Genomic DNA, 15,711 nt, shown 5'->3' on the forward strand with positions numbered 1-15,711 from the left:
GAGAAGCAACTTCAGGAAGGTCTAAGTTACATTGGGGCAGCTGGCCCAAGTATTTAAAGGACACTAAGCAGCTGAAATGAGACAACTTTGTGGTGTGTTAAGCGAGTCAAATGGACTCATGATTAAAGGCAATTGCATCATAATTCCAGATTAAATGAGAGGAGAATTTCTAAACCTCATCCATGAAGGACATCAAGGATTAGCTAAATGCTGTGAATGGGCCAACCAGTCAGTGCGGTGGCAGGGCATCAGAAAGCACATAAACAAGAAAGTTGCCACATGTGAACGTTGCAGAACTAGCGGCCCAATGCAACAGAAAGAACCTTTAATAACAACACCTCTAACAGAGAGACTTTGGAAGAAAATAGCTGGCGATTTACGTGCATTCAGAGGATATCATTGCCTGGTCATTGTGAACTATTTTTCCAGTTACTAAAAATAATGTACTTGAAAGACATGTTGCAACATTATCGAGAAAAAATGAAGTGCACTTTTGCTCACTTCAGTATTCCAGAACAACTAGGAACAGGCAATGGACCATAATTCACTGCAGCAGAATTTAAGTCATTTTGAACTAAATATGATTTTAACCATATTACTAGCAGCCCACATTACCCACAAATGAATGGAGCAGTTGAGAGAGCTGTACAGCCAGCCAAGAAAATCCCAAAGCAGGAAGGTCCATTCCTCACTCTTCTGAGTTACAGATCAACACCAGTAGCAGCTACTGGATATAGTCTAGCACAGGGGTCGGCAACCTTTGAGAAGTGGTGTGCCAAGTCTTCATTTATTTACTGTAATTTAAGGTTTTGTGTGCCAGTAATACATTTTACATTCACCGGGGTTGGCAGATGGAACCCCAGATTGGCAGCGGGCTGGTAGGGGCAGGTGGACAGAACCCCAGACCGGCAGTGGGGGCGGCAGATGGAACCCCAGACTGGCAGCGGGCTGGCCGCTCAGCCCGCTGCCGGTCTGGGGTTCCATCCACCGGTCTCTGGCAGCCTGGGGTCCCAGCCACCGGCCCTGCTCAGCCCGCTGCCGGCCTGGAGTTCCATCCATCCAGGCCGGCAGTGTGTTGAGCACGACCGGTGGCCAGGACCCCGGCAGGCAGCAGAGTGCCACTAAAAATCAGCTTGCGTGCCGCCCTTGGCATGCGTGCCGCTGGTAGCTGACCCCTGGTCTAGCACAACACCTGATGGGACAACAACTCGGAACTACTGTTCTAACTTGGGAGAGGAATCTGTCTCCAAAGTGGCCAGACAGGAAGAGAGTAGCCAAATTGGATTAAAAGGTTAAAAGAGCTTATGAACACTTTTACAAATATCACTCAGTTGGACAACTGCTGTGTCTTGAACCTGGTGACCACTTTTGTGTCAAACTGGATGGAGGAAAAGGAGAGACAACTCCAGCTGTCATAAAGAAAAAGAATTCAGCACCCAGAACATATGTGATCGAGACCAACAGTGGAGAGTTGAACAGAAATTGTTGACAGCTACAGTTTGGTCCTCAGAAAGAACAATCAACAGAGCAAACTCTACAGATGGCAGATGTAGCTCACAAAGAAGAAGACTTAGAGATTCCAAACCAACCATGGCTAGTCATTGCAACTAATGGATGGCCAGAATACCAAGTTGACACACATTTGGGTCACGTAATTAGAAAAAGAGTGTGTTTCAGAGACGGGCCACAGGCCGATAAGTTCTGAACTTCAAAGACAGTGTGAAAGTGTAAATACTGTAAATGGTAGGAATGTAGAACTTAAAGGGGGAGATGAAATGGAATGTTAACTGTATTATCTGTTCAACCACTATGTGGTGTAAAATATCTTATTTAAACTAACCTTAACCCTGCCTGGCAGAGCATTAAAGGCTCTTACAATGAACACAGCTGGCGTATATAAGGGAGCTCTGTAGCCAGAAGTACATGACAGTTTGTTTTGAAAGATTTGCCTACCTGAACTGCTTCGCATACAAAAACCCCCAACCAAACAAAAACTTCTCGAAAGCCAGTTTACAAAGATGGGACATAGGTCTCTTCATAGGCTCAACACTTGTAAATGGCAAAGGAAGTTTTTGATTCCAGTGTACAGCTAAAAAATAAATAAATAAATAAAAAAGACAAAACCCTTTGTGCCTGTATGAGGGACAGAGATAAAGGCTGTAGCCTATGGCATTGGTATCTGAAGAAACATCCCCCGCCCCAAACACCTTCCTCCTCCTTTCCTGACTTATTTTTTATCTAAAACTACCATCCTCTCTGTATGCTTCTGCTAAACATACTGTTTTAATCACATCAAATAAAGCTTTAAAAATAAGCTATTAGAAACTTTTAAAAGTCTCTTCCCCCCCCCCCCGGCTTTCTTCAAATCTCCTCTTTAAATAATACTCTCTTCCTCTTCAACTATCCCTTTTAACTTCTTCCCTAGTCCTGTTACTAGAGCTTGAATCCATCGTAAGGCCTGTGTTTTCAGCATTTTCTCAGGTTGTTCACCTGTCCTGTATTATTCAGTATCCAGGGTTACAGCTTGTGTAAAAGTAAAATATAAAGTGTTAACTAAGAACAGAAAAAATATAATTCTCTAGGACCCTGTCAATGTTATGATCAACAACCCCCCCCCCCAGATGTAATTGTTGCTTTGCGGGTGTTGCTATGCAGTATCTCCAAGCATGTCACCCGCCAACGATTTTGAGAATCTGATTTATTTACTATTTCTGATAGCCTGGGGACAAGGGAGTGGAAAAATTGGCACAATTATGGGAGAAATAATGCCTCATGAAGTTGGGACAATCTTTCGTACGACAAATGTTTGTTCATGGTAAAGCATGACAACTAGCAAAGAGTGGCTACAAAATTGTTTTACTAAAACAATATTTCAGTCATGTATCAATGCTCCGCTAAAAGGCAGGCCAGCTCTCGTCTCCCCATGCCCTGTTTTTCATGTTAAACTTTTAAAAGCTTATGAGTATTTATTTTTCAAGCTTTAGTTGATGTGATTAAAATCAGCCTGTTTAGCAGATGCATATGGCAATTTTAGATTTAAAAAAATGTCAGGAAAGAAGGAGGAGGAGGTGTGGGACGGGGCGGTTTCTTCAGATAAGGATGTCAGAGGCTACAGTCTGTACCTCTGGCTTTCATGCAGTCACAAAGCTATGGCTTTTGCCTTTTAAAATGTTATTTTTCACTGTACACTGGAATCCAAAACTTTCTTTGCCATTTATAGGGGTTGAGCCTATGAAGAGGCCTATGTCCCATCTTTGTAAACTGGCTTTCGAGAAGTTTTTGTTTGGCTGGGGGTTTTTTTTATGCGAGGCAATCCCTTTAGGCAGTGTTTCAAAAGAAGCTATCACTTTTGTTTAAAGGTTGGGCTGGTGTAGCTTTTAAACATTGTGCTATGATTTGTATTCCACTCAGCCTCTTCCTCTGATTTAGACAAAAGCAAAATGTTTATGAGTGGTGGGGTGGGAGCAGGAGCATGTGCAAGAAGTTACGGTTTTCAGGGCCCCAGACCCTGTAGATTTGTATATAAGATTTTTATCCTGGATCCATCTCATAAAGTCTTTGGCTGAAAGCCCTTTAAAAACCAGTCACACACAAAAAAACAGCTACTAATATCCAGAAAAATGTTAACACCAAGGAGGGAGTGGGTGCAAGAGGTGCAAGGTGTGTGTGTGTCTGTGTGTGTGTGAGGGACGGGATTTAATATAATTAGAAAAATTAATCTTTGGGGCCACTTCAATGTGATAATCAATCAAATGGGGGAAAAGAGTAATTGTTTTGCAGGTGGCTCTATAAAATATTGCTACAAAAGTGATGAGATTGATGCATTGCAATTATACCTCAGGGCTCTTTTATCAGTACACAATCATTTTGTTTGGGCTTGATGTTTTGCATCAGTGTAGCTGCACAGTATAGTCAATGGCTTTGCTCCCGTTATTCTCTTTGGTTTCACGTTGAGTCACTGCTTTTCTTTTAGGGTCCGGGGTGTGTCCACAAATACTAGCAAACAAAAATTCTTGTTGCTTTTGAGGTAATTCTATAAAATATCACGAAGGCCGTACAGACAAGGATTTTAGCTGTGTTTGGGTTTTTCTTCTCATTCAGAAATGACCAATCTTGTAGTTGTGTCCGAGTATGAATACTCCTTCTTCCTGAAGCCTTTGTGTTATATATTTGCTCTTTCTGACCTCCTAATTATATTCAATCCCCTCCCCGCTCACACACACCCCTTGTACCCCTTTGCACCCATTCCCTCCTTGGTGTTAACATCTTTTGGATATTAGTAGCTGGTTTCTCTGGTGTGACTGGTTTGTCCTGCTGGTTATTAAGGGGCTTTCAGCAGAAAGCTTTATGAGATGGATCAAGGCTAAACCTAAGAATCCCAGAGCAGGAAATGAAACTGCAGATGAAAGGGATTTGCCTTATCCCTCATTTATAACTAACGTGTCAGGCGCTGCCAGGGAGGCAGGAGGTTGCGCTTTGCAGATTACTTTTTCCTTTTTGAAAATGCCAAATCTCGATCTCTCCTGGAAGATCATTTCCCTCTCCTCTCCCACATGTTTGTTTGTAGTGAGTTACTGGGCCAAAGTCACCTCTGGAGTAAGTGCCTTTGACTTCCATTGGGTTGAGCCTATTGTCTTCAGTGTTGTGTTTGGCCCAATGCAGATGCCATTTTAATGGCACAGTTCTGCTTCTCATCTCAACCCTTAGCCCTAAGGAACAACCACATCACTGGTTCCTCATCCTTTCATCTCATCCCACGCTTTATCACAGCTTGAAGCTCTTATGATCCTGTGCTGAAGTCCCGACTCAGCCAGCCCCGTGAATGAACTCAACAGGAGTGTTTACCCAATGGGCTAATCCCAAAGCCTGTCAAAGCCAATGGGGATCTTTCCACTGACGTCCACATTCTTCAGCTCAGCCCTAAGTACGGACTTCAGGACCAGGCCCCGTCATGGGAGCTCTGCAAGGCCGCCTATGAGCTGCAGAGCACCCTCAGCTCCTGTTGAAATCAAAGGAGTGGCAACTCTGCGTAGCCCAGCATGGCTCAGTCCCATGTAAGCTGCTTTCTCAGTCCCAAACTTTCATGAGCAGAACGGTCATGTGCACAGTTAAAATAAATAGGTAAAGCGGGTCCCTCACCTGGCTCCTTGAGGAAGTGAAAGAGAACCTGCGGGCAGGGCAAGGTGAGAGTCTCACCAGCTTCTGTATTCGGCCAGCACAGTAGCCTGTCCCATGTTTTCCTGCAACCTGCCAGGGAAGGGAAAACACATTTGAAAGCATTTTTATATTTGCACATGAAAAGTCAAATTTTCGACATGATGCAATATGTGAGAGTGTGTCGGCATGAGGAGGGGGTGAAGAAGGAGGAGCATTACTGCAGCAAGCTCACATGATGGTCTCTGTCCAATTTGCTGGTCCCATTCATTTATTTTTTTTCTAGCTCATTTCTTGCAGGCAGCCCAGGAAGCGTAGGAGGGAACAGAATGAGGAGAGGGAGGTGGCGCAGTGCACTCAGGCTGGGAAACAATTCCATGCCTACAGGGCAGCGTGGCAAAGGGCACAGAACCAGGAGTGGGAGAAGGAAATTAAAAGACCAGTGGGTGGCGGAATGTGAACATAAGAATGGCCGTACTGGGTCAGACCAAAGGTCCACCTAGCCCAGCATCCTGTCTGCCGACAGTGGCCAATGCCAGGTGCCCCAGAGGGAGTGAACCTAACAGGTAATGATCAAGTGATCTCTCTCCTGGCGTCCATCTCCATCCTCTGACAAACAGAGGCTAGGGACACCATTCCTTACCCATCCTGGCTAATAACCATTAATGGACTTAACCACCATGAATTTATTCAGTTCTCTTTTAAACTGAACAGTGAGGATAGACCGGGGGAAAGGGAGGTGGGCCACTGAATGAAAGACCAAATTATTTGAATTTGATGCTTTGGGTGATGGGGAGCCAGTGGAAGGAATCCAAGGATCTGAGTTCACATCTAGAACCGAGTGGGAAGGATTCACTCATTTCTCTGAACCAGTTCTCACAACCCGGTCAATTTTTCACGTCACTGTCCAACCGGCACCCCTTTTGAGCTGCCATATGCGGTACCTGCCGTTTCATTTCCATGATCTTCAGCGCCCCTCAGACATTCATTCTCATTTCTCTTCAGCTCAGCTAAAAAGTCACATTCTGGATGGATGTGCCCAACCACCTGCAACGAGAAAGGTGCCGTGAAGATGCTTAGCCCTGGCTTGGGGCTTAGAGCACCACTCCATCATATAACCCCAACTATACAGGCCCAGATCCTCAGCTAGTGTAAAGAAGTCGAGCTCGGTTGAAGTCTGATTTACACCAAAGAGCAAATCCCCCGCTGATGTAAACTGGCATAGCTCCATAAACTTCATAGCTGAGACTCTGTCCCCAGGTAAAGATTGACTCGGAAGGTTTTTCATCGCTGAATCATCAACCATAAGATTTGCCCTCTGCAAGATTTGCATCTAACAAGCATCTCCTGCCACTGACTCCTAAGGGAGCTGCTCTGTTTCCTTCTCATGCTGTTTGCCCTCCTCCTGCTTGAATGATGTTATGGACAGGATATAATCCTCCGTGCTTTGAGGTTCTCACAGCCATACGTTCTGATGGGCAGGTCCTACCCTTTGCTGCTTGTGTGCTCTGGTGCAGGGGAGAGATGTGCACAGAGACTTTGAACAGAGAGGACCTCTTCCCCACTTCTCCCCCTTGCTACAACAAAGCAGGATTCCAACCTAGACCTGCAAAGAGCTCCGGTGAGTCAGGTAGGACCAGAGCACAATGGCTACAAGTGGGCATAAGCTACTGGATTTTCCAAGGGACCCAGCCAGCTGGCAAGTACATTGTGCTAGAGACAAGTGGGATTATTCAACAATTGTATTTATTTATTTGGAGGGGGGGTGAGGAAATGCCAAACTGTCAAAACCAAAACTTTTTGTAGGAAAGAGTCAGTTTCAACTAAGCTTTGGCCAGGCACAGGTGCTAGAATTAGAGGTGCGGGGGGAGCTGCAGCACCTCCTGGCTTGAAATGGTTTCCATTATGTAGAGGATTTACAGTTTGGTTCAGTGGCTCTCAGCATCCCCACTATAGAAATTGTTCCACCAGCCCTGTGGCCAGCAGAGGTTTCTGACGTCTTGGACAGAATTTGTAGCCAGAGAGAGCTCCTCTGTAGAATAGCCATTAGCCTAGGGCACTGACCTGGGGGACAAGGAGTAAAGTCCCTGCTCCAAATAAAGTAGAGCAAAGATGTGAACCTACCTCTCATATACCAGACAAGTGCCATAACCACTGAGCTGTTCTAGGCTATAACACCCCTTTTTCTCCCTCTCTGTTTTTTCTCAAAAATATAATTGTCAAAAGGTCTTGGTTTCCTCCCACTGCTGAACAGAAACTATTCTGAAATCTCCATTTTTTTCACAGGAAGGGAAAAACATTTCCCACCCAGCTTTATTGTGTGCTGTGGGTGATAGCCAGCAATGCACATGACTCCTCTTTGAAGGGGCAGCAGTGTATGCCTTGATCACCTGGCACCATCTTTCTCTGCACCTGCCGGATGACTCTTGCATATCCACACATGGCCCTGACTGCTCCACACGGCCTCCACCCTGTCCTTACTCGTCAGGGAAGAAGTGTTACCTATCAAAGCATTCGTTTTTAAAAAAAAGAATCAAAACAGGATGAAATCTATCCACTGAGCAGGTGGCTGACTAAATTCGACTCGGCTCATTTTCACACAGGAAGGGTAAATATTCAGCGAGTTTGGGAAATAAATATCTTGCTTTCAGGTCATTCAGAGGGCAGAATGTAATGATTTTAATAAGCCAGTGTTCTCCATTCATATTAACATCCTTATACCAAGCTGATATACCGACCTTTTGAACCGATTGCTTATTAGTTTACCATCTGAGGCTCTGTTCCTGCTCCTAACGAAGACACTGAATATTTTGCCATTGCTTTTAATGGAAGCAGGATTAGGTCCCATGTATAAGGGGAAAAAAGAGATTAGATCCAGGATTCCATGCCATGGAATTCCATACACAGCCATGGCTGTTTTGACTTCAGGACTTGGAAACTTACCAGTGAAACTGGGGTATATGTGAATATACAAATGTAGTGGAGATGTTGTGATACTGTTTTCTGTGTCCTGCACCTTTAAATGTGTCCTGCACCTTCCCTATTGTCTGCTAGAGAGCAGGTCCCTTGGGTCAATTAAAGGTGTCTGGGAAAGAGTCAGTCCCACACTACACACAGTCTCTTTTTAATTTCTCATGCAGGCTTATATTTGTCCTTCCTTTGTTGTGTTCCTTAATCAGTAATGAAAGTCAGCTATGCTGAAAGGCCAGGATTTGGTCCTGGTGTATTGAAACCCCAGAAGAAAATAGGTTCCCAGCATGAGAACCAGGCATATCTTTCAGTGAACGGATAGTTTATAGAACTCTATTGGTTTAGTGAACTGTGTCCAGAAAGATCTCAGCAGGGTGGAAATGTACCCGCTTGCACAGTGAAAAGAACTTCTCCTGGAAAAAATAACAGGTGTCTGCATGTGAAAATGGCCTTGAAAGTCCACTAAAATATTCAAGGTGAGAACAAATAAATGTTTGATTTTTTCATAGACTCAGGAAAATACAGTTGGGGGGGGGGGGCTGTTTAGTCTCCAAAGTGGTGAGAACTTTTACCACATGCCCCTAAGTTAAACATGTACGCTTCATTTACTGCAGGTGATTTAAAAGTTCTGGCTTCTTCTTGATCATGAGCACTTGCAACTTCCTCTGACTTTAATAAGAGTTGTAGGTTCTCAGCCCTAACATTTGTGAATTACTAGAATCTAGTGACTAAAGAACCAGATTCTCCACTGCCTTGTACAGTCATTTGCACCAGTCCAAAGTGTGGATGTAAGATTCAGCTGTTCTCTCAGTTTCAACAACCCAAGACAGAGAACGCTGAGCGAGAGACACATACAATACACACAAGCTGAATTTGGGTTATGGAAGGAACTGAATATTCAGCTTTTGTTGCCTTCTGCCGAGGCAGTGGATGATTGGATGAATAGGTGAGACGTTATACCAACTTGGCACAGGACTGGGAGATAGAGCCATGCTCATAGCCACCTTCTATTACTACAATGTTCCAATCAAAATTCACAGTCACAACACTCCTAAACTTTGAGAGCATTTGGACCCTGATCTGAACTTTAAGTCTTGGGCCCATATCTAGCAAGGATCTCTCATCTCACCTTGCATCCTATTTTGTGATCATGCAGTCTGATCCTGCAATGATTGCTCATGTGGCACAGAACAAATAGTCCTACTAAACTCTGTGGAATTACTCATGGGGTGAGATTGCCTGCATGACTAAGGACTTACTATTTCGGGAAGCGGGGAGCGCTTGACACCTCACAGGAGGATCTCAGCACCTCGCAGGGTCAAACCCACAGTCTTTTCTCACACAGCTGCATTAGCACGGTGTATATAATATGAGCTAAGAAGGTGCATTAGCACAATGCAGCAGATCCTTAGTCCCCATTATGTCTTGCACTCAGTTTGTGTCCACTCAGAGCTAGAAATCTTGAAGTTGCCCCAGATGCTTAGGTTTTAGAGTTGGGTCAGAAAATATGGCATCCAAACCAGTTCTGATTACAGCTTCCTGGCCTAATGATTTTAAAGTGACTTAGTGATTCTGTGGACTCCATTTCTGTGGGCTCAACTTGAGCCATCATAATGGGGCCTGATTTTCAGAACTCGCTGCACATGTTACCTGTAAAATGACCCATTAAAGTATTTCAGATTGGCCATCCAAAATCACTAGGTACTTATGAAAATGTTGGCCAAGGACTTTAGCATATTAAAATGGTTATTAAATATATCTATGCGATGCCTTCACTATGACATTGGCGCTCTAATGGTCTTTCACTCATGTCAAACACAACAAAGGCCACTGGTTAATCACCGTCAAAGAATAAAGACAGTTTGGAATCCACAGAGAATAAAAATATCCTGGTCATGCCAGATCATTTTCCAATTAAAAAGTAAAAGAACTATTTCTCCTTGTTACAAATGAATATTGATTTAACCAGAACCTGTCCCAGACTGAGCCTTCTCTCCCATGTTGGAAAGCACATACTGATTGTAGGATTGTACTGATTGTACCAAGTCAAGACTTCAGCTTCTGAGCAGGGAATCTCATGAAGTTTAGGTAGAGCTGCTTTGGGGTGCTGGGGATGAGAGCCAATATTGCGGGTACATTTGAGGAATGCCGCAGGGAGCTCTTAGCATCAAAGGACCAAATTCCGATGCCATTTTCACATAGTGGGCAGGACATTACTCCATGGTTGGGTCCACTGAAATCAACGGTTCTGTTCATGAGGAATAGCACTACTGAACCTGAAGAAGGGTATCAGAATCTATCCCAGAGGAAAAAGAAGGATTTATTGATTAGTCGGAAAGAGAGCAAATATGGCAGGAGTGGGGATAGAAAATAAACACAGCCATGGCAGGTACACAGTGATCAGGTCTAAAATTGCTTCTCTTTTTATATTGGTGTATAAGCCCTACTTACAATGGAGTGGAGAAAAGATTTTCCAATATTCTTTTCGATGAGATCAATCGTATTTTCCCTCCAGGGCACAAAACAGTAAGAATGAAACAAAACAATCAGACATGGAAAATAGTTGTATAGAGATGGTGATTAATATTTCTGATTATTTTCCGGCAAGAAGAAGTAAATAAACCATTAATCTTGTTGATGTTGTAAAATTAAACTGTCTGAAATAAAAAAGTAAATGGAGATATATTCTAAACTTAGAGCTTGTTTCCTGAGCTGTTGAGAAACCAAGTCAACTGGAAGTTTCGGCTCCACCTCCCCCTGAAAATCAGGCTGTTCTTGCAACCCTCTGGTCATGTGAAATCAATGCTCAGGTGAGTAATGAACGCAGGATCTGGCCCAGGAGAGCAACCAAACACTTTATACTCTGGGATTAGAATGTGTCTTATTCGGATTATTTTATGTGGTTTTATTTGAATTTTGAATTTTGTTTTTCTTATGATCTCTCATTGTTTTCTTTCATGGATTTCAGCATTGCACAGTCTCTGCATTCTTTCTTACACCGTACTACAACAAATAGCATACAAGCAACAAATACAAAGCATCAAAACATCTTAAGTTTCCAAAATGTAGAGACATTTTAAATATTGTAAGTATTTAAAACCACGCTGAACAGTTACCCCAAACCATACAGGTATACTGATGTCTGAGAATGGATGGTTGTTTTTCCAGCTAAGTTCAAACAGTGTTTTCTTAGCTAATGTTAGTTATAATAATAAGGATACCCTAATGTTCCGTAAGAGCCTGATTCTGCCATCCTTACACACATTGAGTAACATCTTATTCTGTGAGTTGGTCCTTTGTGACTCTTTGGGCTGGTCTACACTAGGGGGGATCGATCTAAGATACGTGAATAGCATAGCTGAAGCCGAAGTATCTTAGATCGATTTACCTCGGGTCCTCACGGCGCGGGATTGACGGCCGCGGCTCCCCCGTCGACTCTGCTACCGCCGCTCGCTCCGGTGGTGTTCCAGAGTCGACAGGGAGCGCATTCAGGGATCGATATATTGCGTCTTAACGAGACGCAATATATCGATCCCTGATAAATCGATCGCTGCCCGCCGATACGGCGGGTAGTCTGGACGTACCCTTTGTGAAGTACGGTGCTACTCAACGTGAGTAACCGTGGCAGAATCTAGCTCAGAAGAAAGTACTGTAACACCCAGATCTTTCTGATGTCCTTTAACGCTGAGTATGGTTAACCACTAAGGACTAGATTCAGATACCCTGTTCATGAGGAATGGTTCTTCACTCCACATAGAGTGCCACTGCAAAGTAGAGTTTGTTACACGGTACAAGCAGAGAGAACAACAGGTGCAGACAGATAAAGTATATGGTCCCAATTATTCCACATCACGGTGTTGTTTCTCTTTCCACACACAAAAAGAAGATCCTGTGCAGCCCACACAAAACAATACTGTAATACTGTGTTTCTCAAAGCGTGGGTTGCAACCCCCATCCCAGGGTGATGAAAGGCATTGCAAATTTTATTACAGTCTAAAGCAACAAAAATCTCACTCCTCATTCCTTGCACACATTTGACCCTCAAGATCAACTTTTCTCTTTCAACCTCTCATACACGCACACACTCACACACTATATAGGTTGATTGTTATAACTGATACATTTTTAATTCTTACTTTGTATCGGAAACGTGAGAAAGTCGCAATTTTTTTGGATTTGAAATAAGGGGTCACTAACCTTAAAAGACTGAGAAACACTGCTCGAAAGAAACGAAAGGATTCAACCATAAAATGAATTCATCAACAACATAATTTAAGTAAACAATCGCACAGAGCTTCTCAGGTACAATCAGGCAACCTCGCTCATAAGCAATTGGCTGAAGCAAAACGCCAGCATGATAAGTAGTTTCTTTTTACATAGATGAACTTATGGAGCCAAATCGAACGCTGGCATATGCAGATGCAGCCACAGTTGATTCAATTAATTTGTTATTGTCTACACAGTTCACATTCTAAGTTATCTTAAATGTTACCAAAGAAGCAAGTGAAATCTCAACTTCTACTAATGTTGTATATGCCAAAGGCTAAGCAACAATATCTAAATTCAGAGGCTTTACAGTATCTTCTTGATTCCCTTCCCCTTTGCATTTGTCATCCTGTCTTTTAGCACTTCTGTATAAAGTAACATGTGCTGTTAATGATGCTATTTCTCTTTCATGGAAGTGCAGTAATAATAAACGTGCAGTAACGAAGCAGTGAAATGCAAGGGCACACAGCTACAGCTTATGCGTGTGTTCCTTCTGCTACAGTTTGCACCTTTCATAGCATCTTCCACAGTTTAATATGAAGCGAAGCCCAGAAAAGAAAAAGATGCTCCTGCAATGAAACGAGCCGTATCTGACCATCTGTTCCAACGTTAAACTGACTGCTTAGGGAAAACAATGATGGAAAACCTGTTTAACACAGTTACTTACAAAAGCTGCAAGACTCAGGGAGTAAAAGGCACAACGGTACAAAGCACGGGGGTTCATGTTCCGAAGCAAGTGGTGTCATACTCCACTTCCTCAGCCTCCATGAGCACCTTTTACCTTCCTTTCCTCTTCCTCCTCTCCTATCAGTTGCTGATCTGAAGCATTTATCTTTTTGCCCAGGAGTGACGTAACAGTAAAATGAGGAGGAAACTAAATATTAACAACTCTCTCGGCTGTGATTGACGAGGCTGTGAGTGACACGCTTTCCACCTTTTTTGACCTTGCAGTATGTTCTGAGATTGCAAAGGATAGACGGTGTGAGCACTGCCTTCTGGAGAGAGACCCCTCTTTCTGCCTCTGTAATACAATAGGAGTTTAGTAGGCATTAATAGATCTAGTACCATTGACCATGTTGCATTTAACGCAACAAAATATGTATGAGACAAACCCTTTAAACATGGTGATGGTTAATATTCATTCATTCTAACAAATGTGCATCTTATTCCTGTTTCAAACAGTGTGTGTGGGGGGGGGGTGCGTGGGTAGATAAACACATAATATTACATTTTTTAAATGTGTGGCCAAATTCTGCACATATACACGACTCCTGGTGTTTGAATGCACATTGTGCATGCATCTGAAGGCCAACTTCAGTCCCAGAGGTGTGTGTATACATGAAAACTTGAATGTGAGTGTATTTACATATTACATCCCAACAATCTATATGAAAAGAACATTAAGGTTGCAAAGTCAAACACTCACAAGATAGGAAATGCCTGAATTAACTTGGCCTGTGCTGTTGTCCCAACAGCTTCTGCCTGTCCCCTTCTCCCTTTCCAACCCCTGCCCCCTCCCTGCTCGTCCTGTGCTTTCCCTGCTCCTCCAGCTCCTGCCACTGTCCCTCCCACTCCCCAGTCCCTCTCCCCCTGCCCTGAATATCTTCCCCCTTCCCTGCTCCCATCTGTCGCTCCTCCTTCTCCTCCAGCTTCCTAGATGGGGAGCACTGAAAGCACAGGACAGCTAGTCTTCCTGTCCTCAGATCTGGTGCCTGATGCTACAACAGCCACCAGCAGCACAGAAGGGCTCCTGAAAACTCTCGTGGGGGCCCCTGCGGGGCCCGGGGCAAATTGCCCCACTTGCCCCCCTCCTGCCCCCCCCGGCGGCCCTGCATATACATTCCAGGTGGCATGTAGGAACTCTGAGGGGATGGAGCATGCTCAATCCAGATGGAATCTTTGGAGAATTTAGCTGCCAAACTCCAACTCTCTAGCCAGCATGTGTGAACTAAGATTTTTTTTTTTTCGGTGGCTTATATCTTGGTGTAATTTGTGCAAATTTTCATGGAGACAACTAAGGCACATCCCTGAAAGCAAATCAATCTTCTGGCCAAATTTTAAGTCCCTGCGCCAAACCATGCAGGCACTAAAGCATCTGAACAAAATATTTGTACATTTTTTTAACATAGGCAAAACAACATATTTTTTCTAATCTTATCAGAAATTACTGAACCGTTTTAGATGGAATTTTCCAAAACGACTCAGTCTGAGGCAGATGGAGAGCATAGAATATTTCAGCCCAAATGATTAAAGTTTGGCAAAGTTGAATGAAACTAAAAACAAGGTCTTATAATGGAAAGTGTCAGGGAACTGAAGTACAGGTATTGCTATTTCTGCTGCCTATATATATAGCTCTTTTCAGGCATAGACCTCACAGTTCTTTACAAAGGAAGTAAATATTATCTTCATTTTACAGATGGGGAAACTGAGGCACAGGGTAGTGATACGACTTGCCCAAAGTCACCCAGTAGGCCAATGGCAGAACCAGGAATAGAAATTAGGTCTCCTGAGTCTCAGTCTAGCACTCAAGCCACTAGGCCGTACTGCTGCTGTAAAATACACAGCTAACCTATAAGCAGCCATTAACATTTGCTGATTACCTCAAATAACTAAATAAACAAGTGGAACTAAATAAACGCAGTATTTGCACTAATCAGAGCATTTCCAATAGTGAATTAGAACAGGGAGATTTACCAGCTTTCTGATATTTTACGTTGCTTCCTTATAGTCCTTGTAATTCCTGTAAATACCACTCATGACCCATGCAGTCATCCCAATTTCATGCCAAATAAATCCTTTATGTCACAGTGCACCATCATATATGCGCTTTCAGCCTCTCTCTACAGAGAGATACAATATTAATTAAGTGCATTTTGCCAAGCATCCATTTGGGAGGTCTACAATATGCCAGTACTTATCGGGGTTAATTCACATAGTACCTTAGGATGTACCTCATTTGGTCCAGGGGTCATAGCCATGTCGATTCAATCCAGGGCCCGCTGCACCATTTCATTGATCACCCTGCTATCCTTCCCCTCATACCACCTAGACGCATATATTCATATACCCACTGTGAGTATATATGCATCTAGGTGGTATGAGGGGAAGGATAGCACAGTGGTTTGCATATTGGCCCCCCCTAAACCCAGGGTTGTGAGTTCAATCCTTGAGGGGGCCATTTAGGGATCTGGGGCAAAAATCTGTCTGGGGACTGGTCCTGTTTTGAGCAGGGGTTTGGACTAGATAACCTCTTGAGGTCCCTGATATTCTATGATCTGTCTGTGTATTTAATGCATACCTAACCAAAAATTGGTCAAGGTT

General features: G+C 43.5%; 1 protein-coding gene across 1 annotated transcript in view; it reads right to left on the reverse strand.

The window, feature by feature from the left end:
* Positions 1–15,368, reverse strand: part of GHRHR (growth hormone releasing hormone receptor) — a 38,772-nt gene extending 23,404 nt beyond the window's left edge. Inside the window, exons 1-3 of the mRNA XM_034763851.1 lie at positions 15,330–15,368; positions 6,099–6,240; positions 5,140–5,247 (exon numbers count right to left, since the gene is read on the reverse strand). Coding sequence (XP_034619742.1) covers positions 5,140–5,247; positions 6,099–6,240; positions 15,330–15,368 — 289 coding nt within the window. The remainder of the gene's footprint in view (positions 1–5,139; positions 5,248–6,098; positions 6,241–15,329) is intronic.
* Positions 15,369–15,711: the final 343 nt, after the last annotated feature.

The sequence above is a fragment of the Trachemys scripta genome, chromosome 2 (genome assembly GCF_013100865.1).
Source record: "Trachemys scripta elegans isolate TJP31775 chromosome 2, CAS_Tse_1.0, whole genome shotgun sequence".
Taxonomy (NCBI): Eukaryota; Metazoa; Chordata; order Testudines; family Emydidae; genus Trachemys; species Trachemys scripta.